Source organism: Triturus cristatus, chromosome 5_1 (assembly GCF_964204655.1).
Source record: "Triturus cristatus chromosome 5_1, aTriCri1.1, whole genome shotgun sequence".
Classification (NCBI taxonomy): domain Eukaryota; kingdom Metazoa; phylum Chordata; class Amphibia; order Caudata; family Salamandridae; genus Triturus; species Triturus cristatus.
In genome coordinates, this window is record NC_140587.1 from 816559619 (window position 1) to 816577365 (window position 17747).

The following is a 17747-nucleotide window of genomic DNA, read 5'->3' on the forward strand; positions in this document are numbered from 1 at the left end:
TGGCCAGGAGGAAAAAATATGTAGGAAAAATGAATTCTCAATAGAAGGCTAAATATTCCTCCATTGGTAGTGCATAGTCCTATTCTTCATAAACATGCATTTCAACAAAAGAAACAATCTCACATACCAAAGATTACATAATTTAATTAACGTAATCCAGATGTCATTCTGGCAGCCAGGCGTCCCTCCATAAAGACGGTATACGCCTGCCGGTGGAACAAATTTGTGGCATGGTGCACAGCAAAGGCTGTGGATCCCCTTTCCGCCCCTCATTCTGAGGTTCTACTCTTCTTTCTTTGGCCCAGCAGGGCTCTGCTCTGGGCACCTTGAAAGGTTATCTTGCGGCAATCTCTGCCTTCTTACGGCTTCCTGATCAGCCTTCTCTTTTAAAGTCCCCTGTTGTTTGCCGTTTTCTCAAAGGCATTACTCACATGTTCCCTCCTGTCCCCTTCGTAATGCCTCAGTGGGACTTGAATCTTGTCCTGACTTTTCTGATGAGCGCTCCTTTAGAGCCTCTTCACAATTGTCCCATTCTTCTTCTGACCCTGAAAACTACTTTCCTGGTAGCTATCACCTCGGCTAGACGGGTGAGTGAGCTCCAGGCTCTGTCATCTAAGCCTCCCTTTCTTTCTGTTCATCTGGACAAGGTTGTCCTCCGGCCTCGTCCTTCTTTTCTTCCGAAAGTGGTGACCCCCTTTCACCTTGGGCAATCTGTCACGTTGCCCACCTTCTTTCCGCCTCCGCATCCTTCAAAAGAGGAAGAGAGGCTCCACCGTCTGGACCCAAAACGGGCGCTGTCCTTTTATTTGGTCCGCACCAAACAATCCCGTGTGGACGACCAACTTTTTGTTGGATACTTAGGAGCTAAGAAGGGGAAAGCGGTACACAAACGGACCATCTCGCGGTGGGTCGTGTTGTGTATTAAACTTTGTTACTCCTTGGCAAAAAAGGACCATCCTGTTGGGTTGAGGGCCCATTCCACCCGGGCCACAGCGGCTACTACTGCCCTGGGCCGGGGACTTGCCTTGCGGGACATCTGTCAGGCGGCGACGTGGGCTTCACGGCACACGTTTGCCAAGCACTATTGCCTGGACAGCCAAGTCCGGAGAGACGGCTTCTTTGGCTGTTCTGTTCTCCAGGACTTTCTGGTGTGATCTTGGTTCGCAGACCCACCACCGGGGTTGGTATTGCTGGGGTATCTATTCTAAGGTGAGGAATCTAACTAACGTGTTTCTTTCAGATGAACAAGTTACTTACCTTCGGTAACGATGTATCTGTAAGAAACATTAGTTAGTTAGATTCCTCACCGACCAACCCATCCTCCCCGTTCTGCGAACTGACATCTAGGGTTAAGGTTATCCTTTTCAGGGCCCTAGATTTTTTGGCACCAGTGTCGGTCTCTTGCATGGCTCTGCGTTCTGGCGCGGAAAGCTATGTACAAGAACTGACGTCAGCGCGCGAGGGTGGCATCTAAGTACTCCGACGTAATTCCGGCACACGACGCCGACGACGGACGCGGAGCCGCAGACGACGCCTGGTGACGCGCAAGGGGTATTGCTGACGAAAAATCTTTCCGGATCCAGCCTGACGCCTGGGGATATTCTAAGGTGAGGAATCTAACTAACTAATGTTTCTTACAGATACATCGTTACCGAAGGTAAGTAACTTGTTCTTCAGGCCCATTCCACGCCGGTGGGAGGCAGAGTTCGCCATCACCTGCTCCACTGGCGTACCATCACGTCGGATAGGTGGGTGCTGCAAATCGTCCGAAGGGTCTACTACCTCCCCTTCGAGACGACCCCTCCAGCCATGCCATGCAGTGCCACCGCATGTCGGGGGATCACTTGAATCTTCTACGGGAGGAAGTTGCAGCCCTCTTGGCCAAGGGCGCCGTCGAGCACGTTCCTGGTCCAGAAGTAGGTCGTGGTTGCTATTCCCACTACTTTCTGGTTCCCGAGAAGGGCAAAGGGGGCCTACGCCCTATCTTGGACCTCAGGAGCGTCAACGCCTTCCTCCGGAAGGAGAGGTTCAAGATGCTTACCCTAGCTCAGGTTCTGGCTGCCCTGGATCCAGGAGACTGGATGGTAGCGTTGGACTTGCAGGACGCTTATTTTCACATTCCCGTCCTGCCGGCCCACCGGCGTTACCTGCGGTTCACGGTGGGTCAGGAGCATTTTCATTTCACGGTGCTCCCCTTCGGCCTCACCAGTGCCCCTTCGGTGTTCATGAAAGTGATGGCGGTGGTCGCAGCTCATCTGCGCAGATCAGGGGTTCCAGTCTTCCCCTATCTCGATGACTGGCTGTTGAAGGCGAGCTCGCCCCAGCAGGTCGTCTCCCACCTCCAGACTACGGCCGACCTTCTGCATTTGCTGGGGTTCTCCATCAACGTGCCGAAGTCGCATCTGAGTCCCTCCCAGCAGCTCCTTTTCATCGGGGCGGTTCTGGACTCTGCGCAGTTGTGGGCTTATCCTCCGAAGCAGCGGGTCCGGGATATTCAGGCTCTGATTCCCATCTTTCAGCCTCTATCCCGGGTTTCGGTCAGGTTGGTGCTGCGGCTTCTGGGTCTGATGGCCTCCTGCATCTTGTTAGTGCATCACGCCAGGTGGCGCATGCGGGCTCTGCAGTGGGACCTGAAGTTTCAGTGGGCCCATCATCGGGGCAACCTGTCCGACCATGTCTTGATCTCGGAGGGCACTGCAAAACAGTTGCAGTGGTGGCTCACGAACCGCGATTGGGTCAGCGGCAGATCCCTCTCCCTACCCCACCCGGAGCACATAGTGGTGGCGGATGTGTCCCTCCTGGGATGGGGAGGCCACATGGAAGAGGCGGAGATCAGAGTCCGGCAGTGTCTCGGCTCCATATCAACCTTTTGGAGCTGCGAGCGATCCGACTTGCACTGAAGGCATTCCTTCCCATTGTCCGGGAAAGTGTGGTGCAGGTGTTTCACGGACAACACCACCGCCATGTGGTATTGCAACAAACAGGGCGGGGTGGGGCCGTGGACCCTTTGTCAGGAGGCTCTGCTTCTCTGGACATGGATGGAACATCAGGGCATCACCCTGGTGGTTCAACATCTGGCAGGCTCTCTGAACGCCAGAGCAGACTAACTCAGCCGCCGGTGCATGATGGATCACGAATAGCGTCTCAACTCGGACGTGGCTCAAGGCCTCTTTCGGCAGTGGGGGAGAGCCTTGGTTAGATCTATTCACCACCGAAGAGAACGCGCAATGTCAGCAGTTCTGCGCGTTGGAGTTTCCAAGGTGGCACTCGCTCGGGGCACTTTTCGTCGCGAGTGGAGTTGCGGTCTGTTGTACGCCTTTCCGCCTATACCACTTCTGCCCAGAGTGCTGAAGAAGATCAGGTGCGACCGGGCCCAAGTCATCTTGGTGGCTCCGGATTGGGCACGAAGGTACTGGTATCCAGAGCTACTCAGTCTGTCAATCGATCCCCCGATACGACTGCCTCTTCAGGAGGACCTTCTGTCGCAGAAGCAGGGGACGGTCCTCCACCCGAACCTGTCCAGTCTCCACCTTCATGCGTGGAGATTGAGCGGCGACAGTTGATGCCATTTGACTTGCCTCCTTAAATCTGCGATGTGTTTCTGGCAGCCAGGCATCCCTCCACTAAAACGGTATACGCCTGTAGGTGGAACAAATTTGTGGCATGGTGCACTGCAAAGACTGTGGATCCCCTTTCCGCCCCTCTTTCTGAGGTTCTCCTCTTCCTTCTTTCTTTGACCCAGCAGGGCTCTGCTCTGGGCACTCTTAAAGGTTATCTTTCTGCTATCTCTGCCTTCCTTCGGCTTCCTGATCAGCCTTCTCTCTTCAAATCCCCTGTTGTTTCTCGATTCCTTAAGGGCATTACTCACATGTTTCCTCCTGTCCCGTTCGTAATGCCTTAGTGGGATTTGAATCTTGTTTTGACATATCTGATGTGCGCTCCCTTTGAGCCACTTCATAATTGTCCTCTTCGTCTCTTGACGCTTAAGACTGCTTTCCTGGTAGCCGTCACCTCTGCTAGAAGGGTGAGTGAGCTCCAGGCTCTCTCTTCTAAGCCTCCTTTCCTTTCTATTCATCCGGACAAGGTTGTGCTCCACACTCGCCCTTCCTTCCTTCCTAAGGTTGTGACTGCCTTTCACATCGGGCAGTCTGTTACGCTGCCCACCTTCTTTCCGCCTCCGCATCCCTCGAAAGAGAAAGAGCGGCTCCACCGTCTGGACCCAAAACGTGCGCTCTCCTTCTATCTGGACCGCACAAAACAGTTCCGGGTGGATGACCAACTCTTCGTTGGCTACTTGGGCGCTAAGAATGGGGGGCGGTGCATACGGACCATCTCTCGGTGGGTCGTTTTGTGCATCAAAGCTTGTTACTCCTTAGCTAAAAAGGAACCTCCTGTTGGGCTGAGGGCCCATTCTACTCGGGTCACGGCGGCGACGACTGCCCTGGGTCGGGGAGTCCCCTTGCAGGACATTTGTCAAGCAGCAACGTGGGCCTCGCTGCACAAGTTTGCCAAGCCTTTTTGCCTGGACAGCCAAGTCCGGAGAGAAGGCTTCTTTGGCCGTTCTGTTCTCCAGGACTTTCTTGTGTGATCTTGGTTCGCCGACCCACCACCGGGGTTGGTATTGCTGGGGTATCTATTCTAAGGTGAGGAATCTAACTAACGTGTTTCTTTCAGATGAACAAGTTACTTACCTTCGGTAACAATGTATCTGTAAGAAACATTAGTTAGTTAGATTCCTCACCGACCCACCCATCCTCCCCGTTCTGCGAACCAACATCTAGGGTTACGGTTATCCTTTTCAGGGCCCTAGACTTTTTGGTACCAGTGTCAGTCTCTTGCATGGCTCTGCGTTCCTGGCGCGGAAAGCTATGTACAAGAACTGACGTCAGCGCGCAAGGGCGGCGTCTAAGTACTCCGACGTCATTCTGGCGCACGACGCCGACGACGGACGCCTAGCGACGCGCAAGGGGTATTGCTGATATAAAATCTTTCCGGATCCAGCCTGACGCCTGGGGATATTCTAAGGTGAGGAATCTAACTAACTAATGTTTCTTACAGATACATCGTTACCGAAGGTAAGTAACTTGTTCATCACGAATGGCGTCTTCACTCGGAGGTGGTGCAAGGTCTCTTTCGACAGTGGGGAGAGCCTTGGTTAGATCTATTCTCCACCGAAGAGAAAGCGCAATGTCAGCAGTTCTGCGCGTTTGAAGTTCCCAGGCGGCACTCGCTAGGCGACACTTTTTGTCGCGAGTGGAGTTGCGGTCTGTTGTACACCTTTCTTCCTATACACTTATGCCTAGAGTGCTAAAGAAGATCAGGCGCGACCGGGTTTAAGTCATTCTTGTGGCTCCGGATTGGGCACGAAGAGTCTGTTACACCGAGCTGGACAACATGGCCATCGATCTTCCGATCCGATTGCCCCATCGGGAGGATCTTCTGTCGCAGCAGCAGGAGACGGTCCTCCACCCGAACCTGTCCAGCCTCCACCTCCTTGCGTGTAGGTTTAGTGGTGGCAGCTGACGTTGTTTGACCTGCCTCCCGAAGTCTGCGATGTAATCTTGGCAGCCAGGCATTCCTCTACTAAGACGGTATATGCCTGTCGGTGGAACAAATTGTGGCATGGTGCACAGCAAATACTGTGGATCCCCTCTCTGCCCCTCTTTCTGAGGTTCTCTTGTTCCTCCTTTCTTTGACCCAGCAGGGCTCTGCTCTGGGCACTATCAAGGGCTATCTCTTGGCCATTTCTGCCTTCCTTCGTCTTCCAGATCAGCCTTCTCTTTTCAAGTCCCAGGTTATTAATCGTATCTTGAAAGATATAACTCATCTCTTTCCTCCTATTCCTTTTTATTATGCCTCAGTGGGACTTGAACCTGGTTTTAACTTATTTAATGTGCATTCCCTTCGAGCCGCCTCACAACTGTCCTTTGAGGCTTTTAACTCTCAAAACTGCATTCCTGGTGGCAATCACCTCTGCCAGACAAGTGAGAGAATTCCAGGCTCTTTCTTCAAAGCCTCCTTTTCTCTCTGTGCATCCTCAGGAGCCGGCCATCCTTTCTTCCAAAGGTTGTCACTGCCTTTCACATTGGGCAGACCATCACTTTGCCCACCTTCTTCCTGCCTCCGCATCCTTCCAGAGAGGAAGGGAGGCTCCACCGTCTGGACCCGAAGCGCGTGCTGTCTTTTTATCTGGACCGCACAAAACAGTTCCGGGTGCATGACCAGCTCTTTGTTGGCTACGTGGGCGCCAAAAAGGTCGGGCTGTACACAAATGGACTATCTCTCGATGGGTCATTTTGTGTATCAAGGCCTGTTATTCTCTGGTGAAGGAGACACCAGTGGGGCTGCACACCCATTCCACCAGGGCGACAGCAGCCACTACTGCTTTAGGGCGAGGAGTTCCTCTGAATGACATCTGTCAGGCAGCTACGTGGGCATCGTTGCACACCTTTACGAAACACTTCTGCCTGGGCAGCCAAGTCCGGAGAGATGGCTTCTTTGGCCTTTCTGTTCTCCAGGGTTTTGTGGTGTAATGTTAGTTCGCAGACCCACTTCCAGGGTTGGTATTGCTGGAGTATCTATAACTAACTAATGTTTCTTATAGATATATCGTTACCGAAGGTAAGTAACTTGTTCTTCAGGGCCCTAGTTTTGTGCACCAGTGGTCAGTGTCTTGCATGGCTGTGTGGTCTGATGTGGAAAGTCGTGTACAGAACTGACAGCAAGCAAGGGCAGCGTCTAAGTAGCTGCCATGATGCCATCCCGGCGATCACGACGAAGGAATCTGTAACTAACCTATGTTTCTTACAGATATATCGTTACCGAAGGTAAGTAACTTGTTCGTCAACACTTTAGCTGGCGCGTACCGACGCTGTCGGCTGGAACTGTTAGACTGTCTTTTTCAGCATCGCTGTAGCCCCAGACAGAGCGACCAACTCAGAAGAAATGTGTTCTTCAGCTATTATTGCAAATTGAAGATTATCTTGCAAACTAATTATTTTTACAGTATTGTATGTTGGAGTTTTGTCGCATTTGGTCTTGTTGGTTTAGATAAAGTTTCTCTTATGTTTTTTTTTTTTTTTTTTTTTTTTTTTTTTTTTTGAAACCGTTTATTACATCCATAAAAAGGTTACAGTTATGGGCCTACAACCGCACGGCCGGCCGCTAGAGCATCACAAATATAGTACACACAGACAGTAAAAGTCTCTCAGCGGTGCACAGTGGAAACACAGGAGTAATCAACGGTGCAGGCCTCACGGCGTCCTGCCACAGAGTACGGTTTCATTTTAAAGACTAACAACAACAACAAAAACCACAACCGCAAGGCAACCCAAGATTCAAGGTGACAACACTTGCTCCATAGTGGGGGATCCAGAGTGGCAGGAAAGATCTGAAGAGGGGGATGGGAGGAGATCAGGGACTGGGGGGCCGCGTGCCCGCGGCCGAGCAAGGGGGTCCAGCTAGGGAGACGGAGCAGGCGAGGCAGCCGGCAGCTGTGGCGGCTCACAAATGCCCCCACGGTAGGCGTTCCAGGGGCCCCAGAGTTTCACCCACGCCCCAGGCTTACCCCTCGCCACATACACCACCTTTTCACGGAACATGCACCAATCCATGTGCTCTTTCCAGGCCGACACCGCAGGGGGCCTCTGGGATCCCCACAATTGAGCAATATCACGTTTCGCTATCATGTATCCCAGAGTCACCCACCGCGTCTGCGGAGCCAAATAGTCATTCGGTTCCCATACATTCAACAAGCACCTCCTCGCTTCAGGCAGCAGCGCTACACGCGTGACCACACGCAGGACCTCATGCACACCACGCCAGAATCGCTCCACCTTCGGGCACTCCCACAGTATATGCATAAAAGTCGCCAACGCACCACAGCCACGCTTACACAGTCCGTCCACGGCATAACCCATACGTAGAAGCCGTGGCCCCGTCACGTAGACCCGGTGAAGGATCTTGAGCTGGACGAAACGAAGGCGAGCCGGGATGGCCACCTCTTTTGGAGAGGCCACCGCGGACATCCAATCCTCGTCGTCCAGCTCCAGCCCGTCGGCCACCCAAGCTTCGCGCAGACTAGTCAACAGGCACGATCTATCATTAATCAGCTTCTTATATATGAGGGAGATCGTGCTGTCCGGGACATGGCCATCTAGCACTCTGTCCTCCAGGGGGGAAGACTCCGGAATGGATGCAACATCCGGGAAGACGGAGCCCAGCGCATGGCGGACTTGTAGGTACCGAAAGTACTCACTGCCCTGCAGCTGGAACTCCGCCTGCAGCGTCTCAAAAGTTTTGAATCCCCCCCTCGTCCAGAGATCCCCCACTGTGCTGATTCCGATCGTGTCCCACTTCTCGAAGCCCTTTGATGTCCACAGGGAGCCCAGCCTCTCGGAGGCATACAGTGGAGACGCCCGGGTCAAACGGTCCTTCCACCCCATAGCTGCATTTGCCGCGTGCCAAACCCGCACCATGACACGCGTCGGTCCCGTCAGACGGGAGTCGGGCGCGCCAGAGTACAGTGCTCGATTGTAATCGCCACCGGGAAGGAGCATCTTGTCCATCTCGAATGCCGGGTTCAGGGCGGGCCCGTAAAGGCCATGATTAATTGCAGCTAGCTGGGAGGCCCAGTAATACCGTTTAATGTCCGGGAGGGCGACCCCTCCATCGTACCACGGGAGCGTCAGTTTAGCCAGAGCAATACGCGGCCTCCCGTCCCAGAACAGGCGCCGCTGAAGGCCCTCCACCTCACGAAAGTAGCTTGCCGGGACCATGTCCATAGTGTTCTGGAGGGCATAGAGGAAGCGCGGCAAGGACATCATTTTAAACAAGGCCGCTCGACCGAGCGGCGAGAGCGGGAGACGCCGCCAGCGCACCACATCCTCCCTCAAACGCTGGAGAGGGGGCAGCAGATTCCGCTCATAGCGGGCCTCCGGGTCAAGAGTGATATATATACCCAAGTACCGGAAACCCTGGGAGGCAATCTGGATCGGGCAGTCCCGCGGCAGGACCGGAGCCTCCCCGGAGAGTACGTAGACACAGGATTTCGCCCAGTTAATGACTAGGCCTGAGTTGCGACCGAAGGAGCGCAGCACATCAACTAGGACGATCAGGGACTTGCGCGGGGAGGCGAGATACAAAAGGATATCGTCCGCGTAGAGGGACACACGGTCCTCGTGCTCGGGGGTCCAGCGGAGACCCCGGATGGAAGGGTGCCACCGCAGCCACTCCGCCAGGGGCTCCAGGGCCAGGGCAAACAGAAGAGGCGACAGGGGACAACCCTGTCGCGTGCCCCGTCCCAGCGCGAACGGGGTCGACACACGCCCGTTCACCACCACCTGCGCCATTGGGCCCGAATATAGTAATTTGACCCAGCTGATGAAACCCGGGCCGAACCCAAACTTCGCGAGCATCGCCCAGAGATATGGCCATTCGAGCGTATCAAACGCCATGGTGGCGTCCAAGGACGCCAAGATGGCTGGCTCCCGCACAAATGGAACACGCGCAAGCACGCCGTGCAAGCGCCGTAGATTAAGCGCCGTGTTGCGGTGCGGGATAAAGCCCGATTGGTCTTGGTGGACCAAATCGCCCACCACGCCAACCAACCGGTTAGCCAACACCTTGGCGAGGATTTTGGGCTCCGCGTTCAAAAGCGAAATCGGCCGATAGGATGTGACCCGTTCACGGGGCTTTCCCTCCTTATGGATCACCACAATTGTAGCCAAACGCTGGTCCGGCGGGAGGGAGCCCTGCGAGTGAGCCGCGAGGAACATCGCACGCAGGTGGGGCGCCAGCACATCCGGGCGTAGCTTATATAGCTCAATGGGAATGCCATTGGGGCCCATGGCCTTGCCAGATGAAATCGAGCGAATAGCTGAGGCAATTTCGTCCGAGGTGGGGGGGACGTCCAGCGAGTCTCTGTCTTCCGCCGTAAGGGAGGGGAGTGCAATATCCTGAAGCAGGGCAACGGAGTCCGCTTCCGAACAGGAAGAAACAGGGGAGTAGACTCCGCGGAAATAATCCGCGAAACAGGAGACAATGGCTTCCGGCTCCGTGGCACACGCACCATCCACACTCTCAATCAAAGGCACCACTCGGCTCGCTCTCTCTCTCTTATCCAACCACGCAATCAATTTACCGGCCTTATCACCCACATCGTACAAGCGCCCCTGCTGCTCTCTACCAAGGCCCCTGGCCGCCTCCGTGACGAGGGCCCGGTAGGCCGCCTGCTTTAACTGCAGAACATGTAACTTGGCGTCTGTTACCCCGTTCTCCAGGTCACCCTCCAATTCCGCAATCTCGGCCTCCACCCGGGTCACCTCCTCCCGCTCGCGCCGCCGGGCATTGGCAATAAAGGAGAGGGCCTCCCCTCTAAGAACCACTTTGAAAGCCTCCCATAGGGAGAGGGCAGATGGGACCGACCCCTCATTCTCCTCAAAATAGCGCTGCAAGGATGTGATCAAGTCTGCACGAATGGAGGGGTCGCGCAGATACCAGGCGTTAATCGGGGCCACCCTGCCATCCCCCCTCGGGATGACATCGAAATGCAACAACAATGGGGAGTGGTCTGAAATACCCCGTGCCAGATGGCGCACCTCCCCCACCCTCCCCGCGTGGGCCGCTGGGACAAGGATGTAATCAAGCCGCGAGAGACTGCCATGGGCCCCCGAGTGGAAGGTGTATTGTTGCAATACGGGATGCTTTAGGCGCCAACAATCCACCAGGCCCAGTGTGTCTAACAGGCCTGGCAGCCACGCCTGTGCCCGAGGGAGGTCCCTAGGGGGATGGCGATCCATAGATCCAGATACAACCGCATTAAAGTCCCCTCCCACCACCAAGAGGCCACTCGGAAGTTCCAGAAGGAGGCGCCCCAGGTCCGCAAATGTAGTGGCCTGTAGCCCAGGCGGGACGTACACCGACACAAAACTGAACACTCTACCCTCCATACGTCCCGCCAGAGCAGTGTAACGTCCCCTCTCATCGTGGTGCACCTCATCAATCTCCAGCGGGAGCGAGTTCCTAATCATAATACCCACCCCCCGCGAGCCCGAGGTGAAGCCAGAGTGGGCCGCCAAACGATATCCCCTCCGATTCATTGCATGAAAGGTGTTACCTATAAGGTGCGTCTCTTGCAGAAAGACAACATCTGGTGAAATACGTTTTATATACTGCAGGACCACACCACGCTTAATCCTATCCCCCAGACCGTTAACATTCCATGACAACACCGTCAAGTCCCTACCCCCCATCATACGTCGAAACAATCGGTCGTCCCCCACCGAGCAGTCTAAAGACAACAAAACAGCTGCAGGATTGCCTTGCGGTACAAACAAACAACACACCCCCCCCACCCCCCGGTCCCAACAAAACTCCCCCCTCCCTGCACCCCTGCATGAGCCCAGACAGCCCCCCCAAAGTGCAGTGTGCCTGTCGCCCCATAGCTAAATACTAACTAGTCCCCCAGAGGAGGAGGGAAGCCCCCAGCAGGCCCCACACGACCTCCATGGGAGGGGAACCTACAGAAGCAGTATGTGGTGAAGGAACAATGTCCCGAGCAAGGCAATACAATCATCCCTCAATTCTGATCCAGCGGGCCCTCCTCGCCAGCCGCGCTCCCCCCACCCCCCCGGCCCCGATCCCCAGGCAAGGCGTCCAACCAGTCCCCAGCCGCCTCGGGCCGGTCGAAGAAGTGCGTGCGACCATCCACCTCCACCCGCAGCTTAGCCGGGAAGAGCATTGAGTACTTAAGATTTAGGTCCCTTAAACGACGTTTGACGCCAATAAAGCTCTGCCGCTGCTTCTGGACCGCCGGAGTAAAGTCTGGGTAGAAGTTGACGTCCATGTTGTCCAACCTGACCGGTCCCTGTTGCCTGGAGGTCTGGAGGATGGCATCTCGGTCCCGAAAATTAAAGATTCGGGCAATAAGGGGCCGTGGCGGGGCACCGGTCTTAGGGCGGCCCCCGGGGACGCGGTGGGCACGTTCCACCGCAAAAAACTTACTCAGCCCCCGGGGCTGGAGGTGGGTCAGGATCAAGTCTTCCACGAAGAGGTCCGCCGCCTCCGCCTCACGTCCCTCCGGCACACCAATAATGCGGATATTATTCCTCCGGGCGCGACCCTCAGAATCCTCCAGTCGCCGGTCCATCAGGGCGCTCGCCTGGCCAAGCCGGCGCACCTCCTTCTGGAGGGCCACCACGTCAGTCGTGAGGCTCGTTGTGGTGTGGGTCAGGGAGTCGACTCGGTCATTCGTTTTTGACAAGTCCGCCCTCACAAGTCCCACATCCACCAGGACCGAGTCAATTTTCTGCGACAAGGTGTCAAAACGCTGGTCCACTGAGGCCTTCAGTTCAGCGATGGCGCCCATGACGTCCCGGAGGGTTAGATCCACTGGATGGGCGGGTGCCTCCGTCGGGCCCACCGGGGATGACCGCGTCGTCTCCGGAGAACCCCTTTGGAGCGTGTAGCGGTCCATACTATTGGCCTGGTGCGCCGTACCACGGCGGGTCGTCTTGACCTTCGCCCGGTCGCCATCTTGTTTGGTGGCCATGCTGGCCCTTCCACCGTCGCGCCAAGATCTCCAAACGGGCCGTCACACCAGATCACGGGTGTCAAGGGGGGGCGACCACAGAGCTGCGGGTCGATCCACCGCAGGCGGGTCAGCTGGGCACCGGGACAAGGCAACACCACCGCACCCCGCTCCGCAGCCCGACCTCGCCAGAGAGCAAGGAGGGCGCAAAAGCGAAAGTGAAAGTGCGGGGTACGCGAGTCGCCCAGCCCCGCTCGCCGCTGTTATTCACCTTGTCCCCGGATCACGCCACTACTCCAATCCGGGGGGCCGGCGAGGAGAAGGCCGCAATCTTCAGGCGATGTTCCCACCGGTGTTCGGGGTCCGATTCGAGCCCAAAAAACGAGTAATGCCTCAGCTCGGGTTCCCCGACACAGTCCCCTTCACAAGGACAGGATATTTCCAGGATTTATTCAGGAGGTCGCGGAGGTCCACGGGAGCCTCGCACCTACGCGGCCATCTTGGTTGCGCGCTAGGCTCCTCCTCCCTCTCTTATGTTTTTTAAACTGGTGTGGTGTCCTTTTGTAGTGTCTTCCGTGAGTAACTGTATGTGTGCACAAATGCTTTACACACTGCCTGTGAAATAAACCTGCTCGTGCCAAGCTACCAAGATGATGAGCAGGGGTTATTTTAGAACTGTACCCTGCCTAGAAAGAAGAGCCCCTACTTGGACAAAGGTGAAAACCATTTCTGACAGGGTGTAACTGACATCTCCAGCTCCTCTGGTGCATTATTTCTAGGGTGCTCAATGTGACATCTGGTCTTCAACCACCACCAAAGGTGATGTTAGAAATTCTCTGGATGCAGTGTGACCCCTGTGCGTGAGCTTAATGCAACTACTCCGAGGGAGGTGCCCTATTATTCAGAAAGATTTTTGAAGGTAAGTAACTTGCTGTTTTAGTATTACATTTTACAGTTTTAAATGTTTAATGACAGCAATCCAAATGTTCATAGTGCAATATTTTTGTCAAAAGGCTGTTGACACAGATAATGAGCTAGCAAGAGATTCTTCAGAAAGTGAAGATTTGATTAAACCTAGAAGAAGGTCTTCCTCTGACGCTTCAAGTCTTCAGACTGGGTATGTAATCCTTTCTTAATGCATGTTTGATATTAAATAACCATAACCTATTAGATCAAGTAAAAAACCTTGCCCCTAAAAGTGACATGGTTCTTAAGTACATCCTATTGTGGGGGAACGATTGAATACCTCCACAGAAGGCTGTTTTTTTGCTAAAAGATGACTGAAAGTACACTGTGTTTTATAGGAAAAAGGTGATCTCCATTTTTTGTAGGGCTTTTGGTTGAATTTGGAAATAGATGAAAATATTTGAAGTTTTCTTTGAATTACTCTTTTATTGATCTTTGATTGATGAAAGTTCATACTACTGACTTATATTTTGGCAGTTGGTAGAGATGAATCTATTTGATATGAAGAGGATATAGTTTGTGGGAGTTGAGTATAGGAAAGTATTCTTGCTTAGAAATACTTTCTTAACTCAGTTCTCTGTTATTATGGTCATTTGTGTATAGAATGTCTCTAGGGGTATGTTATTCTTGAATATATTCAGCCAAGGTTGCACCTCGAGTGACCCTAGAATACAGTCCTGTTACACAACATGGCATTGACATGGAAAGAAGGCAAACACCAAAACTGAAAAGCATTTATTTTGACTAATACTAGCTAAAATCTAAATCCCAATTATCAGCCTCAAAGCCTACATGAATTATCTACATTAAACTTTTCCACTCTAGAGCACTGAAAAACTAAAAAGCATCAAGTCCTTTTTACTGCTTTCCCCACTTTGATTTTTTTTCCAAAACGTTTTTCAACTGCGAGTTCACATCTGAAAGAAACAAGTTAGTTATAGATTCCTTACCTTAGAATTACCCCCAGGCGTCAGACTGGATCTGGAAAGTTTTTCTGTCAGCAGTACCTCTGCGCGTCGTAAGGTGGCGTCGGTCAGGTCGGCGTCGTGGTCGCCGGGATGACATTGCGGCAGCTACTTAGACGTCGTCCTCGCGCGCTGCTGAAGTCAGTTCTTTTATTTTGCGCGCCAGCCAGCGCAGATCCGGGAAGAGGGGTACCACAGTTAATTTTTGACTAAGTTTTTCTCTACTTTTGTCGACTTCTTGTTTTGAGTCTCCGACTCCGAACAGGTGCACGAGGGATGCCCGGTTTCAAGTCCTGCGGTTACTGGAACTGACTGATGTCTGTGACCGATCCGCACTGCGTGTGCCTCTTTTGCCTGGAGCGCGACCACGACCCCAAGTTGTGCTCACACTGTCAGTCGATGGCACCGAAGGATTTGCGTGTGCGGTCCCGAAAGCTGCATGAACGCTGACAGTCTGCTCTGTGCCATTCGAGGTCCTGGTCGAGAGGGTTGTCCAGGGACCGGTCGCAGAGCCATCACCATTCCGTTTGAAATCATCGAAGTCTTCGCACTCTGGGTCGGGTAAGTCGCAGCATAAGAAGAAGTCGAAGAAGCATCGTCGCTCTTTGACTTCTCCTTGTTGGTCGGCCGATCGGACGAGGCACGCGGGTGGTGCCACTCCCGCGGCTCTGTGCGCGGAGCCAGAAGGGTCGACTCCTAGCATCCCTCTCTTTCCGGGACCCGGAGCGACCCACACTCAGCTTCGTACGGTCTACGAGGCGATGCATGCCATCTGTGGGCAGACTGACCCCGCTGGCGCGCCTTCGGGCTGCCGGCGGCTCCGGCGCCACAGGCCCCCCTTGGATCCAGGCCTGGATCCGGATTGGCGCCGGTTGCCCTCGTTACACCTCCACCGGCGCCGCTCCTTATGGCACCACTACCGCGTTCGGCACCGGTCAGTTCCCCGGCCTGCGTCGACCCCGGTCTCCATCCCGACGTGGACATGCGCCGGACCGGCAGCGTCCGACGCCAGATCGGCACAGAGTGGGGTTTTTGTGCCCCTGTTCACTCCTGTGGTCCCTTTTCAACAACTGTGGCACCCAGAGGACGATGAGGAGGACTAGGAGGGGTCAGGTGACCCTTTAACTGACTCGTTAGATTCTGAGCAAGACTGGAGAAAGGAACTGGGGGATGCCAGTGATCTTGACACCTCTTCTGACCTTGGCATGTTGTCTCCGCCTACGGTGGCTACGGAGGAGGGAGCATCATACGCAGTGCTGTTGCGTAGGGCGACCGAGGCCCTCAACCTCAAGCTTCCTAAGGTGGCGGTCAGGACTAACCTCCTGACTCAGGTGCTTCAGCCAGCTGCAAGCTCTTCAGTGCACCTGCTGCCGAGTGATGAGGCCCTCACAGACGTCCTTTTGGGCATGTGGTCCAGGCCTAACACGGGGGCTCCCGTGGACAGGATGATTGCCCGATGCCACCGCCCGGCTCCAGACGACTCCACTTCCTCTCCCAACACCACACCCCTGAGAGCTTGGTAGTTCAAGCTTCCACCTCCAAAAGCGCCTTCCCTACCGCTCCACTGGAAAGGGAAGCCAAGAAGCTGGACCACCTTGGCAAGAAATTTTCTCTTTTGCCAGCTTAGGACCGCCTCTTGGGCCGTTATTCGCTCTCAGTTTGGGATACGGTGGCACAAGTGCTGCCTCAGCGTCCGGAGGAGGCCCGGGCAGTGCTCTCCCAGGCTGTTGCCACCGGGAGAGATGCAGCTAAGTTTACGATCCGTTGTGGGCTGGACACTGCAGACTCTTTGGTCAGGACCATTTCAATGTCGGTAGCTCTTCGTCGCTATGCCTGGATGAGGTCCACTGGCTTTTCAGGGGATGTCCAGAACACCTTGATGGACATGCCCTTTGATGGTAGTCGCCTTTTCGGCGACAAAGCAGACCGCGCCCTAGAGCACTTCAAGGACTCATGAGCTACGGCCAAGTCCTTGGGCCTCTCCACCCATCCAGCGCAGTCGCCTTTTCGCCGCTTTCGCGGTTACAGAAGGCTTGCCCTGCTACGTCCCACCCAGGGCCACAGGCTGCAGCAAGTTACCCAACCTTCGCGCGGCCGGGGACGTGGAAATAACCGGCGTGGTTCCGGGACCAGCGGGCGGGTCAGTCCACCAACCCCCTCTGCAGCAGCCTACAAACCCTCCTAGTCTGACCTTTCAGACCCATCAAACGCCAGTGGGCTGCAGGATTTACCATCACCTCCCCCACTGGTGCACCATCACGTCAGACAGGTGGGTTTTGCAAATAGTCAGAAGGGGCTACTCCCTTCCCTTCGAGACTACCCCTCCAGCAATGCCACCAAGATACTACTGCATGTCGGAGCATCATCTGGCCCTTCTCCAGCAGGAAGTTACGTCTCTCTTGGCCAAGGGAGCCATCGAGCGCGTTCCAGTCCCAGAAGTAGGTCGTGGTTGTTATTCCCACTACTTTCTGGTCCCCAAGAAGGGCAAGGGCCTGTGTCTTATCTTGGATCTCAGGGACGTCAATCGCTTCCTTCGGAAGGAGGAGTTTAAGATGTTGACGCTTGTCTGCCCTCGACCCGCAAGCCTGGATGGTAGCATTGGACTTACAGGACACTTATTTTCACATCCCCGTCCTGCCGGTCCACCAGCGTTGCCTATGGTTCACGGTAGGACACAACCACTTTCAGTTTACCGTGCTACCCTTTGACCTTACCAGCGTACCTGGGGTGTTCATGAAAGTGATGGCGGTGGTCGCAGCTCATCTGTGCAGATCAGGGGTTTCAGTCTTCCCCTATCGCGATGACTGGCTGTTGAAGGCGGGCTCACCCTAGGTATTCGTCTCCCACCTCCAGACTATGGCCGACCTCCAGTATTTGCTGGGGTTCTCCATCAATGTGCCAAAGTCGCACCTGATTCCCTCTTAGAAGCTTCTCTTCATCGGAGCGGTTCTGGACACAACACGGTTTCGGATCTATCCTCCCGAACAGCGAGTCCGGGACGTTCGGGCTGTGATTCCAATCTTTTAGCCTCTATCCCGGGTTTCGGTCAGAATGACCCTGAGACTGCTGGGCCTCATGGCCTCCTGCATCCCGCTGGTCGATCATGCCAGGTGGCATATGCGGGCTCTGCAGTGGGACCTGAAGTTCCAGTGGAGCAGCATCAGGGACAGATTCGTCCGATTGCGTCCAGATCTCAGAGGGCACTGCCCAACAACTGCAGTGATGGCTCACGAACCAGGATTGGGTCAATGGCAGATCCCTCTCCCTTCCCCAACCAGACCACACCG

The 17747-nt window shown here is 54.6% G+C and overlaps 1 protein-coding gene across 5 annotated transcripts in view; it reads left to right on the forward strand.

The window, feature by feature from the left end:
* Nucleotides 1-17747, forward strand: part of CEP192 (centrosomal protein 192) — a 1978693-nt gene that overhangs the window by 1791347 nt on the left and 169599 nt on the right. For all 5 annotated transcript variants that reach the window (XM_085605862.1, XM_085605865.1, XM_085605864.1 and 2 more), the window contains exon 43: nucleotides 13543-13646. In XM_085605862.1, coding sequence (XP_085461988.1) covers nucleotides 13543-13646 — 104 coding nt within the window. The remainder of the gene's footprint in view (nucleotides 1-13542; nucleotides 13647-17747) is intronic.